At 38.3% G+C, this 26,029-nt stretch overlaps 5 protein-coding genes across 5 annotated transcripts; 3 read left to right on the top strand and 2 right to left on the bottom strand.

The window, feature by feature from the left end:
- Positions 1 to 153: 153 nt before the first annotated feature.
- On the top strand, positions 154 to 1,420 carry NCS57_01445600 (uncharacterized protein; the record flags this gene model as incomplete). The annotated part of the gene is made up of 3 exons (XM_053064058.1): positions 154 to 324; positions 391 to 1,128; positions 1,178 to 1,420. The coding sequence occupies 3 exons, from the start codon at positions 154 to 156 to the stop codon at positions 1,418 to 1,420; spliced, it is 1,152 nt and encodes a 383-aa protein (XP_052906341.1).
- Positions 1,421 to 1,998: 578 nt separating this feature from the next.
- On the bottom strand, positions 1,999 to 2,964 carry NCS57_01445500 (uncharacterized protein; the record flags this gene model as incomplete). The annotated part of the gene is made up of 2 exons (XM_053064057.1): positions 1,999 to 2,315; positions 2,367 to 2,964. 2 exons carry the CDS (start codon positions 2,962 to 2,964, stop codon positions 1,999 to 2,001), a joined length of 915 nt encoding a protein of 304 aa, XP_052906340.1.
- A 724-nt stretch (positions 2,965 to 3,688) lies between these two features.
- On the bottom strand, positions 3,689 to 4,120 carry NCS57_01445400 (uncharacterized protein; the record flags this gene model as incomplete). Its single annotated transcript, XM_053064056.1, has 2 exons — positions 3,689 to 3,843; positions 3,916 to 4,120. The coding sequence occupies 2 exons, from the start codon at positions 4,118 to 4,120 to the stop codon at positions 3,689 to 3,691; spliced, it is 360 nt and encodes a 119-aa protein (XP_052906339.1).
- Positions 4,121 to 16,344: 12,224 nt separating this feature from the next.
- Positions 16,345 to 17,769, top strand: NCS57_01445300 (CFEM domain-containing protein; the record flags this gene model as incomplete). The annotated part of the gene is made up of 4 exons (XM_053064055.1): positions 16,345 to 16,443; positions 16,519 to 16,627; positions 16,725 to 17,403; positions 17,460 to 17,769. The coding sequence occupies 4 exons, from the start codon at positions 16,345 to 16,347 to the stop codon at positions 17,767 to 17,769; spliced, it is 1,197 nt and encodes a 398-aa protein (XP_052906338.1).
- A 3,290-nt stretch (positions 17,770 to 21,059) lies between these two features.
- NCS57_01445200 (MFS domain-containing protein) lies at positions 21,060 to 22,709 on the top strand (the record flags this gene model as incomplete). Its single annotated transcript, XM_053064054.1, has 2 exons — positions 21,060 to 21,421; positions 21,524 to 22,709. 2 exons carry the CDS (start codon positions 21,060 to 21,062, stop codon positions 22,707 to 22,709), a joined length of 1,548 nt encoding a protein of 515 aa, XP_052906337.1.
- Positions 22,710 to 26,029: the final 3,320 nt, after the last annotated feature.

Here is a 26,029-nt window from a genome sequence, read left to right as displayed (position 1 = left end):
TCCGAGCATTAGTCCGGCTAGCGCGGGGTTTCTTGTGTTAGAGATGAACTAATTGCTCAGATAACAAGAGTACAAAAGGTTCAGCGGTGAGCCAGTGTCACGTCGTCCGCCCATTTTCCCCTCTAACTCGTAGCTCCTGTGCTAGCCCCAGACATGGCGTCTCCGAAGGAAGAAAAGAGCCCTTCTCCACCAAGGTCGCGATCGTCACGATCACCACCTTCAAACCCAGCTAGTCCAGAAGCTCAACCGTTAGCGGCCGAGGTGACGGGACAGTCGCCGATCGAGCATGAGGAAGAAGAGCGACCGGCTCCTTTACAAGTCGATGTAAGTTGTCTGAGGTGCAGCGGGCCGTTGTGGCTTGTGAGGGATTAATGTTCACAATCGCATCAGCATGAGGCCTTTGACAATGAAGATGCCGACTCTACCTACTCTACAGATAGGGACACGTCTTACACTGGATCCATCACATCTTCCATCTACCATTACCAGTACGAAAATGGCCGTCGGTACCATGCATATCGAGAAGGCCAGTACGTCCTGCCTAACGATGACCAAGAGCAGCAGCGTTTAGACCTTCAACATCACATCTGGCGTCTTCTCCTCGGTGGTGCCCTCTACACAGCCCCATTGCCGAAGCCGGAGACCAACCCGGAGCTCCGCATCCTAGATCTTGGATGTGGTACGGGTATTTGGGCTATTGAGATGGCCGATGAGTTCCCTAGCGCCCTTGTCTCTGGCGTCGACCTCTCACCTATCCAGCCAGAATGGGTACCTGCCAATTGCTCATTCCACGTCGACGACTACGAGGATGTTTGGACGTATAGAGAAACTGAGAAGTTCGACTACATCCACGGCCGCGCACTGGGCGGTACATCTGCGGATTGGGCGCGGTTTTATCAGCAGGCCAAGGACAATCTCAAGCCTGGAGGCTGGATGGAGATGCAAGAATACGACGCTTGGATCTTTAGTGATGATGATAGCTGTGATCGTGCGCCCTGGACTATGGAGTGGGTTGAGAAGTTGGATGCTACTAGCCAGGTGTTTGGCAAGCGGTTGAACGTTGCCAAGTACCACAAGCAATGGATGATTGATGCTGGCTTTCAAGACGTTGAGGAGCGTGAGTTCCGGGTGAGTCAAATTTCTCCTTCTGAAGATCAACTAACTCATGCTGGGATAGATACCTATTGGACCATGGGCCAAGGACCCTGCTCTCAAGGAGTTGGGGAAATTTGAGCTCACGCACATGCAAATGTCAGTCGAGTCTCACACGCCTGCTCTCTTCACGCGAGTCTTTCAGTATTCCCAGGACCAAGTAAGAGTATTGATGGAGGGTGTTAAGAGAGAGTTTCGCAGTCGGAATTTGAGACTTATTACGAGTTACCGGTTCATTGTGGGGCGCAAGCTAGCCGAGAATGAATGAATCACCCTCAAGAGTAGAATGTTCATATGAATTGTGATAACTAGCGGTTCTACAGTCTGAATAAAGGCCTCTTCTCGGAATACTTCAGCACTGGAGGGATCTTGCGCATCGTCTTGTAGACCAATTGCGAACAAGAAGCACGTGAGACAGTGCATGCAGCTTTGTATTTTGGAAGGTTTTCGTATTCCTTGTGTTACCATTTTACTTATTGTTCGGCCTATCATGCAAGTAAGCAGCCCGATACCTACCTTGGTCTGATACTGCGCGTCGTGGGGTACCGATCTGGGGTTGATCTACGCGTAGGTCCATTCCACAGTCCCAACTGAGCTCACACAACTAATCGCTGTGGAACTGCACGTACTGATGTCTCTACATCCGAAATCAGAACATGGCCACGGCAGTCAGGTAATCGTGCTGCGAAACGAGGGCTACCATATCGAGCTTCTGCGCAAAAAGGCCGTTACAGTAAATAATCCACACTTGAATTCGTCGTCATATGGAGTATCTCATCTCATTCAACCATACTAACACCGTGCATACCAACAAGTACTACTTCTCAACTATTATTCGCTTTAGGCTTAATACACTAAGAAACTCGAGGCGACTAGTGCAATAAACAAAGCAAAGGTACCGTCAAGCCCTAGTCTCTCAGCAGCATTGGGATTCACACTTCCCTCGGTGACATTACTAGCCCGCAAACACAACAAAGAAGCAACCGGCATCTCGTCCGGAGTTCTCCACTCCGTGGGATCGCGGCGACCCCAGTTGACTATAACAGTCCAGATACCACGCACCGCATTATCATAAGCCTCGTCCTCATCTACTCCGAGGCCGGTAGGGCCGGGGCGTACGGCTATCAGTGGCTTGCCATCAAGCAAGCTGAGGTTTGCGCCCACTATTACTATGAATCAGTCTCCGTGAAATTGATCAAGGGTTGGAAACTCACATGAAAAGCCGTACGTGCTGGCGTCGTCACTAAAGTAGTCCTCACATTGTTCAGGAATATCGGGCAAAAGCCCGCACCCATTATTGTCCGTACTATTCCAAAAATACATATTTCCCTCTCTGTCTAGAGCTTCGATGCAATCGTCGGAGAGAAATGAACTGCAAGAGCCGTCGTCATCCTGGCCGTCATCGATAGCGTCGTCATCCAGCGCTTTGGGTGTCCAGAAGGCGACGCACACGTGCCAGTCGGATTCGTTAGAACGGCGGCTATTGTTTATCGCAGGCAGTTTCATATCTTCAGGTGCCGTGATACTGATGCTAGTTCCTGGGTAGCTGTGGTCTTCGTCTCCGGTGACGTTGGCGGCCACTGCAATAGTTGCTTTCCAGCCACCCACCGTCTCCTTGGGCGGGAAGGGCCCCGAGACATTATAGGCGTCAAAAGTGTAGGTGCCGGTAGCATTGGGCTTTTTGAAGTAAGACTCCCACTCCTCCACACTCATATCATTTGGGGGCCCGGCTACACCAACATCGCCATCATAGGCGGTGGTTGGGGGCAGAAGGGTGAGCACCCAAATTGTGAGCGCTGAAGTTGTCTTCATGTTGGATGTCTGGCGGACAGTAGATCGACTAAAGGGGAAGTAAGCTTAAACTAGCTATAACTTTCTTTCTTTTTTTATGGGCTTGGTCCTTGTTTATATGCAACATTGGACGCCGTTCAGCCAAGGCGGATTGGCACAGCCAGCGACTAAGAGTGGCAGTTCCAAGAGCAAGGCAGCACTGAATCCTCCGACAATCGACTCCCTTTTTAGGTTATCAATCCTCCGAACAGCAACCCATAAAGTCCAATCAGATGTTGAGTTGGCTACTTGACAGGGTGGCCTTGTATGGGGACGGATTTGCTGACCGCTGTGACGTCGAGGAGGTAATAGAGATGGTAGGGATTGTCGTCGTAGGATTGGCCGCGGTCCACATCTTGGGCTAGCTGATGCTGATCATGACGTTTCAAGGCTGAAATTCTCGGCGATAATCAGGGCATCGCCGCCCAGCGCATTTCACCGCATGGCACAGCTCGGAGGTTACTCGATTCGCAACAACAAGCAAGCCGATGCAACGTCCTTTGGTGCAGTCTGTCTCATGATCCGACTCAGTACGTCATTAATACTTGTCAGATAGATTGACAAGAAGCACAGTTTTGATTGATGTCAAGTAGCAGCTAGTCTTAAAGCCTAGTGAAACAGTCAAAACTCCGCTATGGTACGCAAGAGACAAGCGCCCGTCACTGTACACTTCTCAATGCCTCGCTAACCTAAATCTCGACATAACTTAAACCAGAATTAGGCAAATCAAAGCAATGAGCCACAGCTGTGGAGATCGTAGAGAAGCGACATCTTCCTCATCATCCTCATCGCTGTCTTCATTCTCACTATCCGCCTTTTCGCCACCAGCGCTTCCTGTTGGCTTCGCGTCGACACTAGCCACTATGACAGTGTGTTCTATCGCCCTGAGAGTCTATGAGAATGTCTCGCCGCTAAGGGGACTTGTAATGCTACCATCAAGGTTTGAAATTGTCGTCTCGGTTCCGTTCTTGGGAAACTCGCCTGGCGCGTAGAACTTTGCCGATTTATCTGCGCCAGGTGGTGGAAATCCGAGATCACCAACGCAGGAGATGCCGTCCATGTAATTTCCGCACGTCGGGAAGTTATCCAAGGGGACGAGATTGTACCAGTCGTCGGCACCAATAAGAGACGGGTTCATATCTGGGCACACATTCCAATTACTGGTACGTCAGCATTACGAAACGTAGCCATAGACCGCGGGAACTAGTAACGGGCTTACATAGAAAGACCACTGGTTTCACAACACAAACAAATCTGTATGCCATCTTCAGGGTTGTGACCTGCCAAGTCTCCAATCTTGTCGGTTCAAGATTTCGCCTCTTCTATAAGACGTTTGAGAGACACCGTGAGCTGTCCCAGATTACACGAGCACGCAGCAGGGGCATCAAATGGGGTGGGATAGAACGGAATGGCTTCCCAGTCGACTCTAGAGCGAGAATTGCTAAGCTCTCTGACTGTTCGCTGGTATTCGCAACTATAAACCTAGTTTTCTTAGCATAATCTCTCCCTCTCCTTATGTCGTACCAAGCGGTAACTTGACTCACCTGATTCCAGCAATGCGTTAACGCGCAATCAATTTCGTCCTGGGTTTGCAGACAACGACAAGCAAATGCATACTCAGATTCTCCATCCGCTTCCTCTTCTTCGCATTTCTTGACGCCAACGCATTCAAGGGCTGCACTTGAGGCTTTATCATAGCATGTCTTCATGCCCGACGGGGCAACGCAGTTGTCTGAGTTGAAGAGCCAGACTTTGGCTGCCAGACGTGGAGTAGCGACGAGGAAGCAGGTTAATAGGGGCCATTATGTTCAAAGATGATGCGTACGAGCCAAAGTTTAGCAATTTACCGAGATATTACATTTAAGCTCTATTTAACCAAATCTCGCCGTAACCCTCCTTCACGACTGAAACCTTCTTCCTTCCCATAGCTTGAGCCACCCCTGTGACTCAATAACTTAAAAACTTTAATCCCTTCCTCCCCCGGCAACGTGTCCTCCACGGCCTATCCTCCACAGCCAACTTCCTCGCTTCATCCACTTATAACGGAGTTTATAACTCTCTAGGAGGGGAGAAGGGATAGGGTGCCAGTTCCTATACTCGGCAGCAATATGTGAAAGGTGGGCCCCTTTGGGCATGATTAGGGTGAAATCAGAGATTAAGGGTATATCTATATTACTATAAAGACTTTAACTTATTAAGTCCTCCTTAAGGCTTTAGCTAAATTAGGTTATATAGTCTTATAGGTTATATAACCTCGGCGGATTATTACTAGGGATTTAGTAATAACTAATTAATTCTAGATATCCTTATAATTACCTCTCTTCTAGAAAGCTTAGTCCTTAAGCTCTATTATTTAATTAAGGTTATATATTTTATAATATTATATATATATTAAATTTAGGTAGTTTTTTTATTAGCCTTAATAAATTTTCTTATATGTATTATAGCTTATTAATAATTATTTATTATTTTTTTATAATTTCTTTTATAATTTTTATAAATTTTTATTATAATTATTATAATAAATTTTTATAATTAATATATATATATTTATTAGCTAATTATTATTAATAGCTTTAAATATAATTAATTATTATTATAACTTAAAATTTTTTTTTTTATAATAAGTATTTTTTTATTATATTATTTTTATTTTATATCATTATATTTTTATTATTTATAGATATTTCTTTATATCTTTTATAATTATAATTTTATTTTTTTTTATTATATATATTTTTTTCTTTTTATTTAGTTATTATAAAGCTATTAATAATATCTTTTTTTATTATTTATATTATTATATTAAAGAAATATAAATATAACCTTAATATTATATTTTAAAATATAAAAATAAATAAAATTCCTTATATATATTATTTAAAGTATATTAATAAAGAGCTTAGTATCTTATATATTATTAATACCTTACTAAATTATTATATATTTTATATTTATAATAAGAAAAAATATAATTTTATGAATATTTTAATTTTATATATTAATTATTATTAATTTTTTATAAATCTCTTATATATTTTAAAGTATTACTTAATTTTTATAAAATATTATTTATAAGCTTATAAATAATATAAAAAAATATTACTTTTTTTTAAATATTTAAATTTAATAAATTAATTAAGTAATTAGCTAAGTAATATATTATTAATAAAAGATTATTAATTATTTATATAATCTTATTAATATATTTATTATAACTAAAAAAAAATAACCCTAAAAGAAATTATTTAGACTTAAGAGTTAGCTTTTAATTAAAAATTATCTTCCCTTATATATCTCTAAATAATATATCTCTTTATTATATTAATATTATTATTTTAATATATATATATAGCAAATATAATAGTTAACTAAGTATAATAAAAATCCCTTAACTTATATTATCTCTATTTAATTAATTAATTCTTAATAACTTATTATATCTTAATTAAATAATAAAGCTAGATTACTTCTTATATTTTAGGCCCTTAAGAATAACTAAAGATTAAGCCTTTAATACGCCGCAGAAATATATAATATTAATTAGATAAGGCTATAGCGCTAATAATAAAGTATCTAATCTTAATATAGTATCTTTAATAAATTATATCGCCTATCTAATCTAGAGAAATAGATTTTTATTTATTTTATTCTTAATTTAGATTTATAAGGATTCCCCCCCTAGCTTTATAATATTAAAGAAATAATTAATTAATTACTTATTAACCGCGATATATTATTAATTAATATATATTAAGCTTTAAATTTTATTAAGTAATACCTAGAGCTTAAAATATATTTTTTTTATAAATATAATTATTAAAGAGCTAAGTATAAAAATTTAGTTATTATTTATAACTAATTTAAGCTTATAATAAATATAATCGCAAAGTATAAAATCTAATTAAATAATATTTATAATTTTAATAAAATAGGCTTTCTTATAGGTATAATTATAAGTAAAATAATTATTATAGGCTTAAAAAGGTATTTAAAGCTAAAATTAATATAACTTAGAAACTAAAAATAAATTATAATTATTTAAGTAATTAATATAAAATATTAGGTAATTTAATTATTTATTATTAATATAAATTAATATTACTTTATTAATTAATACTAAGAAAATAATATTTTAAGTAATTAAATAATTATAATAACTTAAAATAATTAAATTAATAATAAGATTAGCCTTAAATAACTAAAATACTTTAAATAATATATAATTAATTAATTAATTAATTTTTATTATTTTTTAATTCTTAATAATTATAAAAATTATTAATTAATTAAATATAAGAGATATTATAAAAAAAAAATTATTTAATTTTATATATTATTATATTTCTTTTATTTATTTTAGCCTCTTAATATTAGGTATTTTAAGCTATTAAAAAAGGCCTATAATTAAGAAATAAAATATCTAATTAAATATTTTATAACTTATATTTTAAAAACTAAGTTTTTTTTAGCTTTTTATATTATATATAAGGCTATTATAATAAAAAGAATTGTTAAGGAAACTTTTAAAGGAATTAATCTTATTCCCCTTAACTTAGAAACTATAATCTTAAAGCTTAATATATAGCTATAGACTCTAATACCTACTAAAGAGAGATCTAAGCCCTTAACCTCTTAGGTCTTAAGGACCCTAAGGATTATACTTAAGGCTAGATCATAATTTAAATACCTTAAAAAATAAATTAAAAGGTATTAAAATAGCTCCCTAGAGTTAATCCTTAAAGCCCTAAGGTCTCTTAAGAAAGGAATAAAGGTAATTATATATTAAGTTATCTTATTAATTACTAAGAATAAAGACCTTTAGGAGGTAAATAAAATACTTAATTAGCGCTAAAAGGTAAAAAAAACCTAGCTATAAAAAAAAAGGGTTATAATAATAAAAAAAAAAATAAATAATTAATTAAATAGATATTAATATATAAATAATAGCTAAATTATTAAGATATAATAATTAAAGAAAATTAATATAACTAAGGGTTTAATATTATAATATCTATAGCTAACTTAGTTATAATATAAAGACTTATTAAATAATAATTAAGATATCTAGGGAAGAATATAATAAGTAGTTTTAATTAATTAATTAATTTATTATATTTTTATTATTATATTAATATAAAAAATTAAGATTTTTATTATACTTAGTTAATTATTATATTTATTATATATATATATTAGCTAATTTTTTCTTTTAAGTTAATATAAATATAAATCTTATAAAAATAACTTAATATATTATTATTATTATTTTTATTTATATATATAATAAGATTATTATTAAAAACTTAGTAATAATAATTAATAATATATAAAATTATATTAATATATTAATAATAAATATTAAAATTAAAAATTATATTAATTTTTTATTTTATAGCCTTAAGTTATTATATAATTAGGCTTAAGTTATTTTTAATAATAAAAATCTTAATTTTATTTATTTTATTTTATTTATTAATATTAGTTTTTATTCCTAAGATATTATTAACCTTTAGTAATTCTTAGTAATTATAAGTATTATATTCTTACTCTTAAGATTAAGAAAAAAAAATTTTTAATAAAGACTTATTAACTTATTAGCTAGCTAAATATAAAAAAGTAATTATTACTAAGAGTACTAGGGGTAATTATAGTTATTACTATAATTTTAATAATTAAGTTATTTATAAGTATTTATTAATTTATTAATATTATTTTGTTTATATTAGGGTTTTTTTAATTTTAGCTTTATTATTTTTTATTCTTAATTATATAATTAATAATAATATTTTTTATATTATAAATTAATATAAGAAAATAATATAATAATTTATTAAGCTAAGCTTAGATCTCGCAAAGACTTAATATATTTTATATAAGTTATTATTTTTATTAAAAAAAACAATTACTAAATATTTCCTTACTTTATTTTCTTTTTTTAAGAAGACTTAAGGCTTTATATAATATAATTTATTATAAGTTTTAACTTAAGCCTTTAAATAAGGTTAATATTAATTAAATTAATTTATAACCTTATATTTATAAAGATATTTCTTTTTTCTTAATAAGCCCTTAGAGAATAAGTTTTTTAGCTTTAATTATTTTCCTTATAGGTATTTATTTAAATAAGTTTATAAATAAAAAGTTAAGATTATTTTTTATTTCCTTTAGTTTTTTAAAAAATTAAGGTCTTTAATATATATATAGCTAATTATTATAAATAATTTAGTTTTATTTTATAAAGGAATTTAATTAATATTAATTTATTTCTTTAATATATAATCTAAGGCTTTATAGCTAATTTAATTATAATTATAATGTTTAATTATAGAAGGTCTATTATTTTCTTAAGTATAATATATCTTTAATATAGATATATTTAATTTATTTATAATTTTCTTTTATAAGGGAAATAATATTTCTTTATTAAGGGTTTAATAATATTAAATATATATTTCCTCTTAATATTTATTTAAGATAAAAACTAATTTTAAATATATTTCATTTCTTAAGTAATATTTCTTATTTTTATTATAAGGTATTTTAATTATTTTAGTTTTTTTTTTATTCTTAATATAAGGTAACGTACATGATAAGCATGCGACGCATCCAAGTATGCGACGCACTTTTCCCTCCTACACCTAACTTTTCAATTAATCAATTGATTTTTCCACCACTAAATATGTCAGACCTAAATACTGAGGCTAAAACCCTTCTTGCCCTTCAAGCCCTTCAAAATGACCCAAAACTAAGCGTCCGACGCGCTGCAAAGATCTATAAGGTCTCCGAGCCAAGGCTACGTCGTCGCAGACAGGGAATCCAATCGCGATGCGATTGGATTCCAAAATCACGCCGACTATCTGATCTAGAGGAACAGATCATAATTCAGTTCATTCTCGACCTAGATTCGCGAGGATTCCCCCCCCGACTGCGTGCTGTTGAAGAAATGGCCAACCGACTGCTCGCCGACCGCGACGCGTCACCCGTCGGCAAGCGCTGGGCTCATAACTTCGTCAGGCGACACGAAGAGGTTAAGACGCGTTTTTTTTCGTAAATACGACTACCAGAGAGCCAAATGCGAAGATCAACCATTATTCGCGATTGGTTTAGGCTCGTGGAGAGCATAATCGCGAAATATGGTATCGACCTCGCTGATATCTACAACTTTGATGAGACTGGCTTTATGATGGGTCTAATTACAAGCGGAATGGTCGTCACAGGCACAGATAGGCGTGGAAAGCCAAAATCAGTGCAGCCTGGAAACCGGGAATGGATTACAGTGATCCAAGCGATTAATGCGGAAGGCTGGGCGATCCCGCCGTTCATCATCGGTGCGGGCCAATATCACCTCGCCAACTGGTACCGAGAAAGTAACCTCCCGGGCGATTGGGCTATTGCGACGACCCAAAATGGCTGGACTAATAATGAGATCGGTCTCGAGTGGCTAAAACACTTTGACCGGTGTACAAGCAATCGATCAATTGGTTCCTATCGTCTTCTGATCCTAGATGGCCACGAAAGTCACCACTCCGTCGACTTTGAGAGATATTGCGAGGAAAATAAGATCATCACGCTTTGTATGCCACCTCATTCGTCTCATCTACTTCAGCCTCTTGATATCGGGTACTTTAACCTGCTCAAGCAGGCTTACGGTCGAGAAATAGAGCATCTGATCAGATGCTCTATAACCCACGTTTCAAAGACTGAGTTCTTTCCGGCCTTCTACGCCGCATATCAGGCCACTATGACGGAAAGAAATATCAAGGCGGCTTTTAGAGGAGCCGGGCTTGTTCCTCTTGACCCGGAAAGTGTGGTCTCGAAGCTTGATGTGCAGCTACGGACTCCAACGCCTGCCGAGGAGGTAGCTAGCCCTTCGACCCCTTGGGCGTCAAAGACTCCAAAGACCGTCCTTGAGGCCCAATCTCAGTCTGAATACCTCGATAGACGAATCAGAAGGCATCAAAGTAGCTCCCCAGAGTCAATTTTAGGAGCTCTTAAGTCGCTTGCTAAGGGGACTAAGGCAATGATGCATGAGAATGCCTTATTGAGGTCTGAGAATAAAGACCTTCGAGAGGCAAATGAGATACTAAGCCGGCGCCGGAGGGCAAAAAGGACTAGACTATAGAAAAGAGGGGTAATGACAGTAGAGGAGGGAAGGCAAGCAATTGATCAGATGGATGTTAATGCGCAGGTAGTGGCGGAATCATCGAGAAGTGGTGGTCAAGGAAGGTCGGCGCGACCGGGGGTTCGGCATTGTGGTGTCTGCGGCAAGCCCGGTCATAATGCAAGGACCTGTCAGGTAGTGATTGAGACGTCTGGGGAAGAGTATAGCGAGTAGTTTTAATTGATCAATTGATTTGTTGTGTTTTTATCTTAGTTTATAGTAGTAAGGTTTAAGAAAAGTGCGTCGCATACTTAGATACGTCGCATGCTTATCATGTACGTTAATAATAAAAATAATATATTATATTTTTATTTTTTTTTATTTTTTTATTAAGTAGTTATAAAAGGTATATTATTATATAAAGTATTAAAAAAAGGTTTATTTTATCTTATATAATAATTATAAATTAATCTTAGACCTATTCTTTTTATAATTTAAAATTAATATATTACCTTTATATAAATATAAGGTATTTTTTTTTATAAAAGGGGGTTTATTAATAGGCTTATAATATATATTTTTATTTTATTTATAATAAGTAATAGAATTTTATTATTAATTATTTAATTTATTATTTTATAATAATATTAGGCCTTAATTAATTATTAGCCTTAATAGCCTTAACTTAGTTATTAATCTTAATTATATTAGCTTATTTAATAAGAATCTTATAATTACATTATAATAGCTTTTTATATTTCTTTTAAAAAATAATTTTTAATTATTTAATAAATTAAATTAATATCTAATTTTATAATTATAGCTATTTTATATATATATTTTATTTCTTTTATTAGGCTTATTATTAATATTATTATTCTTATTTTTATAATTATCTTAATTATTTTAAGAAACAAGATCTTAATAAAGAGCTTAAAAAAATATCTTTTATTTTTTATTATACCTTAATAATATTTTTACTATATATAATATTATTATTAAGGTTTATTTCTTTATTTAGGATTATTTTTATATTAAAAAATAAATAATCTCTTTAAACAATCTTATTAAGTATATTTTATTCTCTTAGTAAAAGATTAATAAAATACTTAGAAGAGATATCTTATAAAACCTTATATTCCCTTAGATTAATTAATTAATATCTTCTAAATTTAAATAATTAATTAGCTTAGTTTTTATAATAAAGGCTAATAAAAATATTTACCTTTTATAATATAATTCTACTAGGGTAATTATAGAGTTATATTACTTTATTATTAATTATTACGTAGTAGGTATATCTTAATATAATTTATTTATTATAATAATATATTAATTTTTTATAAGAATATAAATTAAAGAATTATAAAAAATAGGCCCTTTTAAATATAATTAAGGTAAAATTAGAGATTAAAAATATATCTATATTACTATAAAGACTTTAATTTACTAAGTCTTTATTAAGGCTTTAATTAAATTAGCTTATATAGTCTTATAGGTTATATAACCTTAGCGGGTTATCGCTAGGGATTTAGTAATAACTAATTAATTCTAGATATCCTAATATAATAGCAGGAATGTTATTAGGGTTATATAATCTATTAATTAGTATTCTTAGTATTATATTATAAAACTACTAATATAGTAAAAAGGGATAATCTTCTTATTTCTTATATAGAGGTTAAAGTAAACTTAAATACCTTATAAGAGGCTTAACCTTTTATAATAATATAATTAAATATAACTCTTTAACTATAAGTAATAGAAGGTTAAAAAAAGGCTACTATATTAGCATTAGGATTATAATACTATAATATATTAAAAATATATTCTTTATTATAGTTAGAGCCCGGCCCTCGATGGGTTAACTAAGCCTGAAGATCGTTAATAGGGGCACCAAGGGTGATAAGAACATTTTGGCGAGTATTTGGGGGTGGAAACACAGCAAGAGGTGTCAAAACATTTCATGCCAGGAACCAGCAATAACTTTATGTACTCCAGCGTACCCAAGAGCATCAGGCTGTCGACTGTGTCCGACTTGAGAACGAGCATTCATTCCATGGCCCACTGCGGGTGAATCAAGCATAATGGACCAACAAGGGGCCCACTGACAAATGTTTGATGCAACAGGCCGTATGCCGGCAATAAGGTGCCAAGACTTGGCCTGCCAAGACCGGATGGGCGACTCGAAGCGCTTCAAATGGCCTCTCCAAACAAGGAAACTCAGTCGACGTGGATATCCTTTGTCAAGGGAGATCAGAGCAACCTGCATGAGCAGTAAAGAGCGGCTGAATTCCGAGTCTGCCTCGGGCGAGTTGATATTGTGGGTATACCCTACCTCCGATAAACAGGCCGGGAATAAACAGGCGTTGACATCGATGCATAAAGAAATTAAAAAAAAAAAAAAAACGTTCTTCCACTGATTTTGATGGCATGTAATGCGCGAGAAATGGGCCACTCGTGATTCTGAGAGAAGACAACTTCGCTAATGAGCAACAGAATCACACAATAGGTAGACCTAGTCAAGCGTCAGGTTGGTAGGAACCGGGGAAGTTTGAGGGCCCTCATTACGAGAAAATACGACACATTGATCAAAGATCAGCTTCTTTTCTCTGGTTTAGGATCTTTTGTTCTTGGCGGGCGTCGCTGAGTGTTGAAGCGCCACCAACAGGCATTCCAATGATGACTTTAGGCAGCCTTAATGCAGGGGGTTCAGCTGTAATCTCGTTCATTGGGCACGGATTAGACAGGACGTAGATGAAGAAGTTGAGATCAGTGGCAGTTATCTCAAGAGGACGGGATGAAGTAGTTGATGAGGGATCCTTTTTACTTTCCTAGGAACAGAGTAATTGATCTCTCTGTAGGTAAGGCTTCTATTACTATTATAGTTGACCAGCTCCTTGGTTGGTGGAACAAGCAGTCTTACATAGCTGCTGATAGATTCCCGTGCCTCTAATGATGCATCTTGGCCTAGTCTTTTCCTGCACGTAGGAAGAAAGATTGGTATTAGGTAACTGTGCTGGCATAGGGTCATTCTATCATAGAAGTGAAGAGAAATGTGTTTTTGTCAATGTTGAAGCCTCCCACTGGACCAGAAAAATAGGACCGATAGATTGATAGCTATAGTTAAAAAACCTGTTGTATGTCATTGAGTTTATTGAGATATGCTCAAACGTATCAAAAAACCAAGTTCTTTGGTACACATTGTGATTGGCCTCTCTGCCTCTTCCTAGGCCAGAGAGGTTGATAAAATAATAAAAGTAGATGCTGTGGTATATGATATTGGGCCGATTTGAGATGCATATTTGCGTATAGCAATGTATCCTTCTGCTCATGAGTCATGATCTTCTATCCTGAGGATAGAAAGAAGAAAAGAATGCCATAGCTCTTCTATACCCCGATGGCTATTCCAGCACTGATTTTCAAGCCAGTAGCAAGTTCACGCATCATTATATCATAATAGGTCACAGCGCATATCGTAGTGACCTGATAAAGAACCAATAGGGGGATATGAATCCGTTGGTACTCTGTGCCTCTAGGGAGACAAGTGGGGAAGGTGTCGGGCCGACACTATCCGTGTAGGAAGCCTTGAGGTCACTCCCCTCTGTGGTTTTACTGCAGACACTAAGTAAACAGCTATCATTGTTCCACTGAGTATACTATTCATTACCCTAAGCTTACTAGTTATTCCTATATCTCATTAGAGGTTAACAGGAACCTAGGCATAATGCCTGCGCTATCTCCCTAAAGCGAGGGTAGACTGCTTTTTGTTCCCTTCTTCCGGTTTTCTCCTTTGGTCCTTCTTTTTGTCCCTTGGACAATTGTTACTGTACCTCAACTTGACTTCTTGAATCCTTGTTTGGAAATTGATCGCGTGGCCATTTATGCTCCTCTCCTCTCGTCAGATTGGGCAGGAGTTACGCATGCAGAACCGCTCCTAGGGGAATATCTTCCCATGTGATCATACCCAGGCGGCGACTGAAGAAAGTTTCAGTTACCAATTCTTGAGTGCCTCGATCTGAGGATACCAGGCGGGAAGCTCCTGTGTGCAGTCAACAGCATGTCACACACTCATTTGTCACACTTTCCGTCAAGCAATGTGCAGCTGTGTCACCTTAATTAGTCCGCAGCTGCTTGTCTCCTTAAGTGGCTGGGTTCTCGAACATTTTACTAAAATGCGGGTACGTAGCCTCGCAAGCTAGGCGATTCCAGGAGGCGACCTCAGAAAGGAAATCCGTCTAGCAACGTTTGAAGCTAGGTCAGACTTGGCATCTGTTCCTGGAGGGCGGGGTTCCTTCACATGCTCCATATCTGATCGCCAGCCGTCGAAAATTCCAGCCTCATGATTGGCTTTTCATGCTCTCCCTTCATCCAGCCCCGCTGGGCGCAGGGCTAGCTCAAACGCTGCCGAAACAGCACCTCTTTGGCCCAGAAAGTTGCCCGGTGGCATATTGCTCGCTCGATACCATCAACTCGACAGAGATGGCCCCTATTTGTCATAAAACCTATGACAATTGGTATCCATATTCCCCACACAGGATCCATGTCTTTGTGGGGTACGGGCTGAAAGATCCGGGATCGACGCCAATAGTTCAGGCGGAGCATTTTAAACCCTGAAGGCGATCAAAGCGCTGTCATGTTGTCTCTGTCATCGTTCAGCCCGGCAACGTCACCGGCGTCACCAACCAGCCTTCTAGAGCCTTCAACTCTGACCGCTAACTTGTTCCACCGGCACTTCAAACACTCATGAATCGCGGACCGTGAATACAGACTCGTTAGACCGTCCAGATGCGTCCATGTCCGCCTCACGTTGTCGATTTGACTTTAAAGCTCGGGCAGCCACATGCAACGACCTACCTAGTTGGGTGTAGCCACCCCGCAAACCCACCGGTCGCGCTGACTCGAACCACCTCGGTCCAGATGTAACGGCAGACAGAGTCGCAAGCCCAGGCGACTCCACGGCAATCAAACGACTCGTCCAGGGTGCAGGGATGCCATCCCATTGCTGGCCAGAGGGCCTGGCTACGCCCCTTCGGGCAAGGCTCAGCCCCCAATTACAGGCTGGTCGACATCAAGATGAGGGACGTTTAACGGCTGGTCGGTACTCTTCATTAAAACTATCACCGCCGCCACATCATCACCATGTGATTTTGCCCTGCAATCCCTCAAACTCACCCGACAACCACTCATTGCAGTTCCACCAAGGCGACATGAAACTGCATCAACTGCTGTTTTTGAACACCAAAGATGGGGTAAATATGCATCTTTATATCCTCTTCCTCGTCGCCATCTTCCTGGGACCATGCCTCGGTGAAGAGTCCCCATCAGAAATTGTCGCAAGGCTTCCGTCTTGTGCGGTGAGTCCCATCTGCTTTTCAGCTCCCCACTTATTATCTCGTCCTGTTATCTAACGATGGATACTCTGTTTAAAGCCCCCTTGCCTCTATGGAGCCCTTGCGAACTCGACGTGCGATATCACCGATCTGTCGTGCATGTGCACCAACCAACCGTTCCAAGATGATGCCAAAATCTGCATCGAGAGTGCATGTTCATTCTCGGATGCACTCTGTGCGCACTCCCTCGATCTACCTCTCCCTCTCTCTACGTTGGGAACCGAAATAATGATTTCATACCGCAGTCGTCAAGAACGTGACCGAGACAGCCTGCGGAGCCCCCGTTCGAGACAAATCGAACCGATTCAATGCCACGATTATTCCTCTAGGCGCCATCGCAATCTTCGTCACCATGTCACGGCTGGTTTTCAAACTCTTTTTCAGTCGATCACAAGCCCTCAGCCCCGATGATTGGGCAATCGCCGCGACATTGGCCATCTCAGTGTCGGGTCTGGTGATAGGCATCAAGTGTCTAACAGTCCATGGACTGGGCAGAGATATCTGGACACTGACGACCCACGAAATATCTAAATTCGCTCTGTACTTCTATGTAATGACCATTCTGTACTTCATGGCCATGTCTTTTATCAAGCTCAGCCTATCGCTCTTCTACCTCAACATCTTTTTCGACAACATCAGTCCGTATATCCTCTGGGGGACGGTCGCGTTCAACGCACTATACGGTATTGCATTCTTGTTTGCAGCAATATTCCAGTGCGTACCGGTGGACTACTACTGGGTACAATACCTGGGGGGATACAGTGGCACGTGTGTCGACATAAATGCTCTGGGATGGGTCAACGCCGCAACCGGCGTCGCAGTCGACATCTGGATGATCGCCATGCCCCTGAGCCAAGTCATTCACCTGAGACTACATTGGAAGAAGAAGGTTGGCGTGGTAATCATGTTTTTACTTGGGACATTGTGCGTATACCATCCCACCTTTTGAGGCTCGTGACGTTGCTAACCAAGGCTTACAGTGTCACGGTGGTTTCCATCCTTCGCCTTCAATCGTTGCTTCACTTCGCCAACTCCAATAATCCGACCTGGGACCAATGGTTTGTTGCATTTTGGTCTATAATCGAAGTCAACGTCGGCATGATATGCACTTGCCTCCCTACCCTTCGCTTGATCTTGGTCCGCTTGTGTCCTAATATCTTCGGGACAGCGGACTCAGCAAAGTACGGGCAAGAGATTGTAAATCAAAGTATGAATCCGCCCTGGACGAGAAGGAGGGACCCAGAGGCGGTCGACTTGCACAGCATGGAGGCCGGCGACAAGTATCCTTGATCATCGCAATACCCCCTCCTTTAATACTATCACTTCACAGCCAGTCCGCACATATCAAGACCCAATTACTTTTATCACCTCCACTGCTCGGAAATTCCCTCAATTAGCATCATGCTGAGCTATAAACACCAATACTCATCACTGCCATTCGGCTCGACAGGACTTGCACACATGCAAGTGAAATGAGCCGAGTTGAACACAACTCTATGAAGCCACATACATATACGAAGTTGGTGGCATCAACTGGGAATCTGCGGATATGGAGGACAGCGGGGAAAGCCGTATTGTGGGCGATGATGCCCATCTCAGACCAACATGTTGGCAGAGCGTTGACTGAAGATTTAGGGGCAATTTCGAACGAGCTACCACGAAACGAGAGCGAGGTCGTCTTTTGTCCCGGCACCGTATATGAACAGTCATCAGCCATAGTCGAGCGAGCGTGCACGACACGCCGATAGGAAGTGAGCTGTACATGGGGTTCGTCCGTCCGATAAGCCGAACTAGACAAATAGCTAGGGAGAAGGGATAGGGTGATACTTTTAAGAAGGCACCTTAGGCTATATACATACAGCATAATTATTCAATATGATGATACCCCACCAGAGTAGACTTGCTTCGTGACGCTATGGTCGACGAGTACGTTGGAATATCAACTCAACATTGAGTGGTGAAATCCTCCATCCCAAACAGAAAGCTATCAAAGTCAATGCCTGCGTCCTGAAAGATGGTATCCAGAGAGCTGGAGGTTCGGTCATTGAGCGGTGTACCCGCGCTGTTCTCTAGACGTGAATTTCTTGGGCCCAAAATCCTCGCGTAGAGCGACTCGAATTTCCTAATACACTGTTGAACGTACACACTTAGATGCTCATGTGCACGAAAAGCAGATATCAAACTATGCCAGGACTTCGACACGAATTCGGTGTACAAATCGGACCTAAACATGGCTGCTAGAAAGATGGTACCTGCGATGTGTAAATAGTAGATCCGGTACCACCACGGTAGGAGCCCCATGGGTTCATATGGCTCGAGTGTGTCGACAATTAACGACGTGATATTTTGAGCTGCCTCGATGCACATTTTCGCACATTCTTTTACAAGCCGGTCGCTGAGGCTAGGAGAGCCAGATATCGGGACTGTTGCCGTGTGTGATTTCGCCAAGTACAGACGGGCCAGCATCGGTCTATGTAGAAAGATCCGGTGGTGGAGAAGACTACAGTCCGAGATTAGCAAGATCAAGGACCAAGATAATACGAGGATTGTGGTTTGAAGGAAGCTGGGCCTGCCTACCGAAGATGAAGTAAATATCGTTCTGCGCGAGACGTCCGATCAGCGACCTCTCGAAGGTTTTGCAGCTTCCAGTCGCTGGGAAGACTATTTTCCCATCTGTCTAAACAGGCGTCCAGCTCCACTGCTACGGTAGGATAATTATCGTGCTGATAATGTCGTGGCAGTCCCAGTCTAGTAGCAAGATTATTTCGATCCTCTGTCTGTGCTAATTGTATCTGGTTTCCGATTTCATGAAGTTCCAATGCCCGTGTAAAGCTACGGTCATTCACTTGATCGTTTAACGACGTAATCTCCGTTCTGTTGGGGGAAGCGATCAAGACTGGCGCGGATGATCTACCGAGTGTCCAAGAGACGCATCTAATTCAGAGTTAAAACTGCTTGCCTGCCACTTTCCTCTTATCCAAATAGCTTACCGGTCGAGCCCGACGCAACTAACCCAGACCTGTTTCTTTATTCGGGCCTCGTCGGAAACCTTCCCTGCCGAGATTGACTGTGAAACATGACAACACATACTCTGGGCGGTTCGCATCGCCAGACCCGCCGTCATCCATGTCTTATGTCGGTTTTCTGTACAGTGGATATATCTGTTCAACAGCATCAGACACTGCACCAGTTCGATAGACCCAGGCTTCCAAAGAATCGTCTCGGGACGGACAAGTGCCCAGGCACGTTGAAAAAAGTAATTGCCCTCTTCGTCCCGTTTCTTCATGAGAATTGACTCTTGTCTTTGTGCTGCCAAGGCGAAGACAGTGTTGAGTATGCTAAACCAGATATCACGGTCTTCTCGGGGTATTGTATCAGCTCCAGAGTACGACGCTTCATAGTCACGGAAGAAGCGTGTCCGATCCAAGATGGGCTCCACAGCGTGAACGTGCTGCCAGTATATACCCACAAGTCTGTCGGCATACGCCCGAGGAGGCAGCTCCGTGGAACAACTCAGAGCATGAGAAGCAGAGTCCAGATCGATCTCTCCAAACAGGGGGGCGTCAACAAACGGAACAAGGTTTGACGTAGTGGCAGGGACGAGCCCTGCTCTCACATCGATTGCCGCTTCGACTTGGCCAGAAAACCGGCCGTGAGCAATGTAGCAAGGAGATTCTTGATCTTGGCGTGAGTCTTGCTCCCGGTCCAGGTCCTGCGGCCCAGGAGACGGAGGTAGAGTCGATGATGTCTCAGTTGCTGAAGTCAAGGCTATTCCAGTCACAGGTACCGACAGCGTCTGGGATGCGTGGGCTCCCAATGCAGGAGACGTGGCCGAAGAGGGGCGGATTGGCTGAGGGTTTCTAACGGAATGCCTACGTTTGGCCTCTTGGACAACGGTTGTGGACTCGGGGTCATAGGTGCAAGTCTTCCCTCGTGCCCGACATCTGGTACATGCTACAGTGATGACATTTGTCAGTCTCATCTCGTGAGGGGTAATGGGGTAAGAGAAGTGAACGAAGGATACCTGGAAGACCGCCATCACATTTCACCTTTCTCAGTCGACAAACTTGACAAGCGTTGGAGACCTTTAACCGCTGCCTACGAAGAGGCTTGGGTGATGCGTTTCCTTGTCCCTGCTGTTGGGGCGCTGAAGCCATGGCACCAACAAAATAAGATACAGCCAGCCAGATTCCACTCCAAAGTAATGATTCTAAGCAGATTTCGGTAACGAAGGTAATGGAGTAGTCTGGATGGCACGAGCGGGAGATGAATGGCTGATGTGAGTGGCGAGCGGGGGTCTCGCCGTCCGCAGCGGAAAGTGATGCAATTGGGTAGCGCCACCGAATTCCAGCCGCCAGCCAGTAAGATTCACATCCGCTCCTCGATGGCTTCGGGTCAGTGACCAGTGACATGTCACTCCGCCCTCCGCTCTGGTCGCTCTTGAAATGCCATCCCCCGAGATAGCAAGATATATAGATACCAGCTTAGGACGAGGCAGCTTTCCGAACCCATGGCAATCAAAAACTTAACCTATCTACTTTCTGCGTTGTCTCCTTCAGATTTTCATTGATCTTCTCGCTATGATTCAACAATCCACGGCCAGCGACCCAAGCCATGCTGAAATGGCCAACACATACCATGGCCAAGGTACAGAGCAAGATCCTTTCTTGGTCGAGTTCCGAAAGAATGACCCTGAGAACCCCATGAACTGGTCCCGATTCAGGAAATGGTTCATTACCACCATCGTGACGCTGTCTGTCTTCGCTATCACCTTCACATCATCAGCATACTCTGTATCCTCCAACGAACTCAGGCAAGACTTCAACATTAGCAGCGAAGTCTTCATTTTCGGTGTTTCCCTCTTTGTTCTCGGATTCGCAATTGGGCCAGCCGTATGGGGCCCCTTGGTAAGCACATGTCTACTCTTTGAGCATTCCTTAGGGTATGTAAAGCTAACCGTTTTGATTTAATAGTAAGTATTATTTTCACTTGGCAACTATACCAAAGTATCAATCACTCACTGACCGCCCGTGATGACCCAAAGATCCGAGCTGTATGGAAGACAAATTCTTTGGATCGCCTCCCACGTTGCCATGGTGGCCTTTGTTGGAGGCTCCGCTGGCAGCCAAAACATTACCTCGCTCCTCCTTTTGCGATTCTTCGGCGGAACCTTTGGCGGGTCGCCTCTAGTCAACTCAGGTGGCATCATTGCTGATCTATTTGCTCCAGCTCAGAGAGGTCTCGCCATGACACTTTACTGTGTCGCACCATTCCTCGGCCCCATCCTGGGTCCTGTCGTTGGTGGCCTCGTATCAGAGGCAGTTGGATGGAGATGGGTCCAAGGCGTGTGCTGCATCTTCATAGGGGTAATCGGGATTCTCGGCGTCGTCTTTGTCCCTGAGACTTATGGACCTGTGCTTCTCGCCAGAAGAGCGAGCTGTTTGTCGAAAGCCGATGGCAAGTTATACCTCAGCGTTCTTGAAGATATTCAGAGCAAGAAGCAACCGTCTGAAGTTTTCAAGAAGGCTCTAGTACGACCTTGGGTGTTTCTGTTCCGGGAACCCATCGTGTTAGTGGCCTCACTCTACATGGCCATTATTTACGGCACTGTCTACATGTTCATGGCTGGCATGCCCATTGTGTACAACCGAGATCGAGGATGGAGCGAGGGCACCGGTGGACTTGCATTTATAGGCATCGCGGTCGGTATCATCTTGGGCCTGGCGTATGCTATCTACGATAATGGGCGCTACATGACACTCTTTCTATCCAACAAGGCAACTGCAGAGTCTCGACTACCACCAGCCATAGTCGGTGCCATAGCCTTACCCATAGGCATGTTTGCCTTTGCGTGGACAAACTACCCCAGCATCCACTGGTCCGTCAGTATCATCCTCTCTGCGCCCTTTGGTTTCGGTTGCGTCCTTGTTATTTTACCTATGGTCAACTACCTGATTGACTCTTACACGATATTTGCTGCCTCTGTTCTCGCAGCGGCGGCCATTTTCCGCTCGATTGTCGGCGCTGTGTTTCCACTGTTCACCGCTGAGATGTACAACAATCTTGGAATACATTGGGCAAGCTCTTTACCAGCTTTTCTCACACTGGCTTGTGTGCCGTTCCCGTTTATTATGTATCGATATGGCAAGGCGCTGAGGATGAAATGCAAGTATGCCTTCGAGGCTGCTGAGATGATGGGACACATGGAGTCTCAAGGCCGAGGAAGATGAAAGTGATGGGCATTCGCCCTTAAGACGCGGTGGTACAAGTCGGTCTTGCAGTTGGGATTCACAAACTACTTGTGATGGGTATGGTTTCAATGGATAAAGTTAGCAGAAGATGAGGCATTTCGCCGCACTCTAATTAGACGGCTGAGAATTCAAACAAATACATTTTTACTTCCTTAAGTGTGCCTCAAAGTCATGTGCAAATAACTCCGGATGCTGATTGTGCCCGGCTACATCTATCACAAACTTACTAACTAAGACGTCCTCAATACTGGCGTTGGCGTACAGAATGCCCTCGCCAGCGGACAGCGGTCCAGCTAGTAGCTTTCCATTTAGCCTAGTAATGGTAATTCGGGCGCCGCAGGCATGAACCTCGCCGCCAGACTCGCGTTGGGACAGCATCCATCTGCGCGCCTCTGCGTTGTCCCACGTATAAGCATCTTAACGAGCATTATGGATAAAGAGGAAGATGGTGTTGCTTACTCGTGCACCTCTGAGCATCTTAAGACCACATTTTAAGCTTTATACTTAACAACTAAAGAGACTGGTTTGGATATTTATCTAGAACTATGCGTAGATATTTATGCTAATTATTATTCTAACTGCTATTAGCAAACATAGCCGTGGAGTATTCCTAGTATATAGGATACTAGGATGTAAACTCCTAGTTAATAATTACTAGAACTCTATTATCTTATATAATAATATTCTTTTTTTAAAAGTTATTATAGGTAAAGATAGGAGTATTATTGCTATAAAGGATAATTAGTAATATATATTAGTAATACTAAGTCTTATAGGCCTTATACTCGCCTGGCTTTAAGAGAGTATATTTAAATAATCTAGTTTATTAGTTTATTCTTAGTTATAAAATATAATAAGAGGGTAGTATAATAATTATATATTTCCTAAGGGATAAACTAGTTATATTAGGTTTATATTAATAAGAGTTCTTAGGCATAGTCTAAGTAATAAGGTAAATTATATCTAGTAATATACTTAAGGATATTAAGTATAACTAAGTTATATTAATATTCAAGGTAGTTATTATATAAGAGAGTACTAAGGAGTATATCTTATATATTTATAATAAGATCTTAGGACTAATAGTTTTAAGGTTTAGTCTAGGGTAAGACTAATATTTTATTTATTTAGTCCTATGGTATTATAGCTAATATAACCTAATAGCATATAATTAAGGAAAAGGCCTATTATATTAATTAATTACTATAAGATTAATTTAGCTTATATTAAGCTATTATAATCCCTTTATAATCCGCAGTAGGCTTATAACTAGATTATAGCTAATACCTTGCGAGCTATTATAATCTAACTTAATTACCCTTAGTATATAAAATATATTTATTAATACTTTCTTATATAGTAATTACCTTAGCTATTAATATAACTTAGTTATACTTAATACCTTAAGTATATTACTAGAGATAACTTATACCTCTTACCTTAGAGTATACCTGTTAATCTTTTATTAATATAAACCTAATATAACGAGTTTATCCCTTAGGAAGTATCCTCTCGTTATATATTAATAGCTTTTATTTAATAGATTACTAAAATATTACCTTAAGTAATAATATATTATCGCTAATATATTTAGTAATAATACTCTTAATACCCTAAGTATTAGCTAGGGCTAGCTACTTATATATAATATACCCCTTAGCACCGCAGAGATAGTTATTAAGATTTATTAATTTTATATTATAATTAATTAACTTAGGGGGTAAATATAATAATAAGCTATATTATTATTATTATTACTTATAATTAACCCTATACCTACTAGGGATATTAGAGAAATAATTAAATTACCTAAGCTAATATTATTTAATAAAGATATAAGAGATATTATTTTTTTTTTATTATAAGGGATATTTTAAACTCTTTTTAATTAAACTTATAAGTGCTAAGGCTAGGGCCTTATTTATAGGATAATTTATAAAAGGCATTATAGCTATATAGATAAAACCTATTACTAGGGATTTTTTCTTAAATAAAAAGTAGACTAAGACTAAGATATAATTAATATTTTTATAAACTAAGATAACTTTAAAGCTATTTTAAAAGATATATTTAGCCTTATAAATAAAGAGTAATAAATAGCTATATAATTATTTACCCTTAACTAGACTAAGTTATATACCGCCTATGCTACTATATTTAGATAATTAGCTTTAAAGACTATATTTAATAATAAATCCCTTATAGAAGTATTTTACTAAGGTTTAAAGTTAGAAGTTAAGGATAAACTATATAAGGTAAACTAACTTAATAACCTTAATAAATATATCACTATAGCTATTAAGATTAATAAATAATACTATAAGAGATATAAAGAGAAGATTATAACATAAAATAAGCTAAAAGGGGTAAGCTTTAACCCTTATTTCTTAAATTAATATTAATAATAAAATAACCGCGGGAATTAATAATAACCGCGAGGAACCTCCTATAAGATATATATAAGACTTATAGAATTAAGAATAACCTAGTAAGGGCCTAAAGATACTAAATACTATTATTATTATAAGAAAGGTTATAAGGCTAATAAATATAAGAAAAAGTAATATAATATCTAAGAAGGATATTATTAACCCTAGGAATAATAAATACTTCCTAAAGGTAAGAAATAAGTAAGAATTATATAAATAAATAGCAAATTATAAATAGCTATCTATACTACTAGGATACTTAGAATAATATAAATAAGATATAATAAAATAGGCTTATAATAAGGGGAGATTATTATGCCTTATTAATCTACTTACTTAATAAAAGAATAAGCTAAAAGTAATTATAAAATTAGTAATATTATAAGCTAATAATTTTATAAACTTATATTACTCTTAAAAACTAAATAATTATATCTTATAGATTAGATAATCTAGAAATTATTATTAGAACTTTATAAAAAAGAAATAGAATAAGAGGCCTTATTATAATAGTAAATTATTATTATAACTAGGTATATTAAATTAAAACGAGTGGAACTTATAGTATTAGCCTCTACTTAATAATTATTATTAATAAAAGGTAAATAAAATAAGTTTTAGGAAGCTATTATAGATAATTTTAATTATAAAAAATAAGTTATAGGCTATAAATAAAATAAGTAATACTAGATGCCTGCTATAGTTTATTATAGGGATTACTAATAAGATAACCTTATATAATATAAATATACCTTATATCTTAGATATTAAGTTAAGGTATTAAAAGAATATAATAAAATCTATAAATAATAAAAGGTAGATTAATATAATAAGCTATTATATAATAATTAGATTATTAAAATAAGTAAA

Source organism: Fusarium keratoplasticum, chromosome 13, assembly GCF_025433545.1.
Source record: "Fusarium keratoplasticum isolate Fu6.1 chromosome 13, whole genome shotgun sequence".
Classification (NCBI taxonomy): Eukaryota; Fungi; Ascomycota; class Sordariomycetes; order Hypocreales; family Nectriaceae; genus Fusarium; species Fusarium keratoplasticum.
The sequence above is the reverse complement of the archived record's forward strand: the minus strand, read 5'-3'. Positions and strand labels throughout refer to the sequence as shown.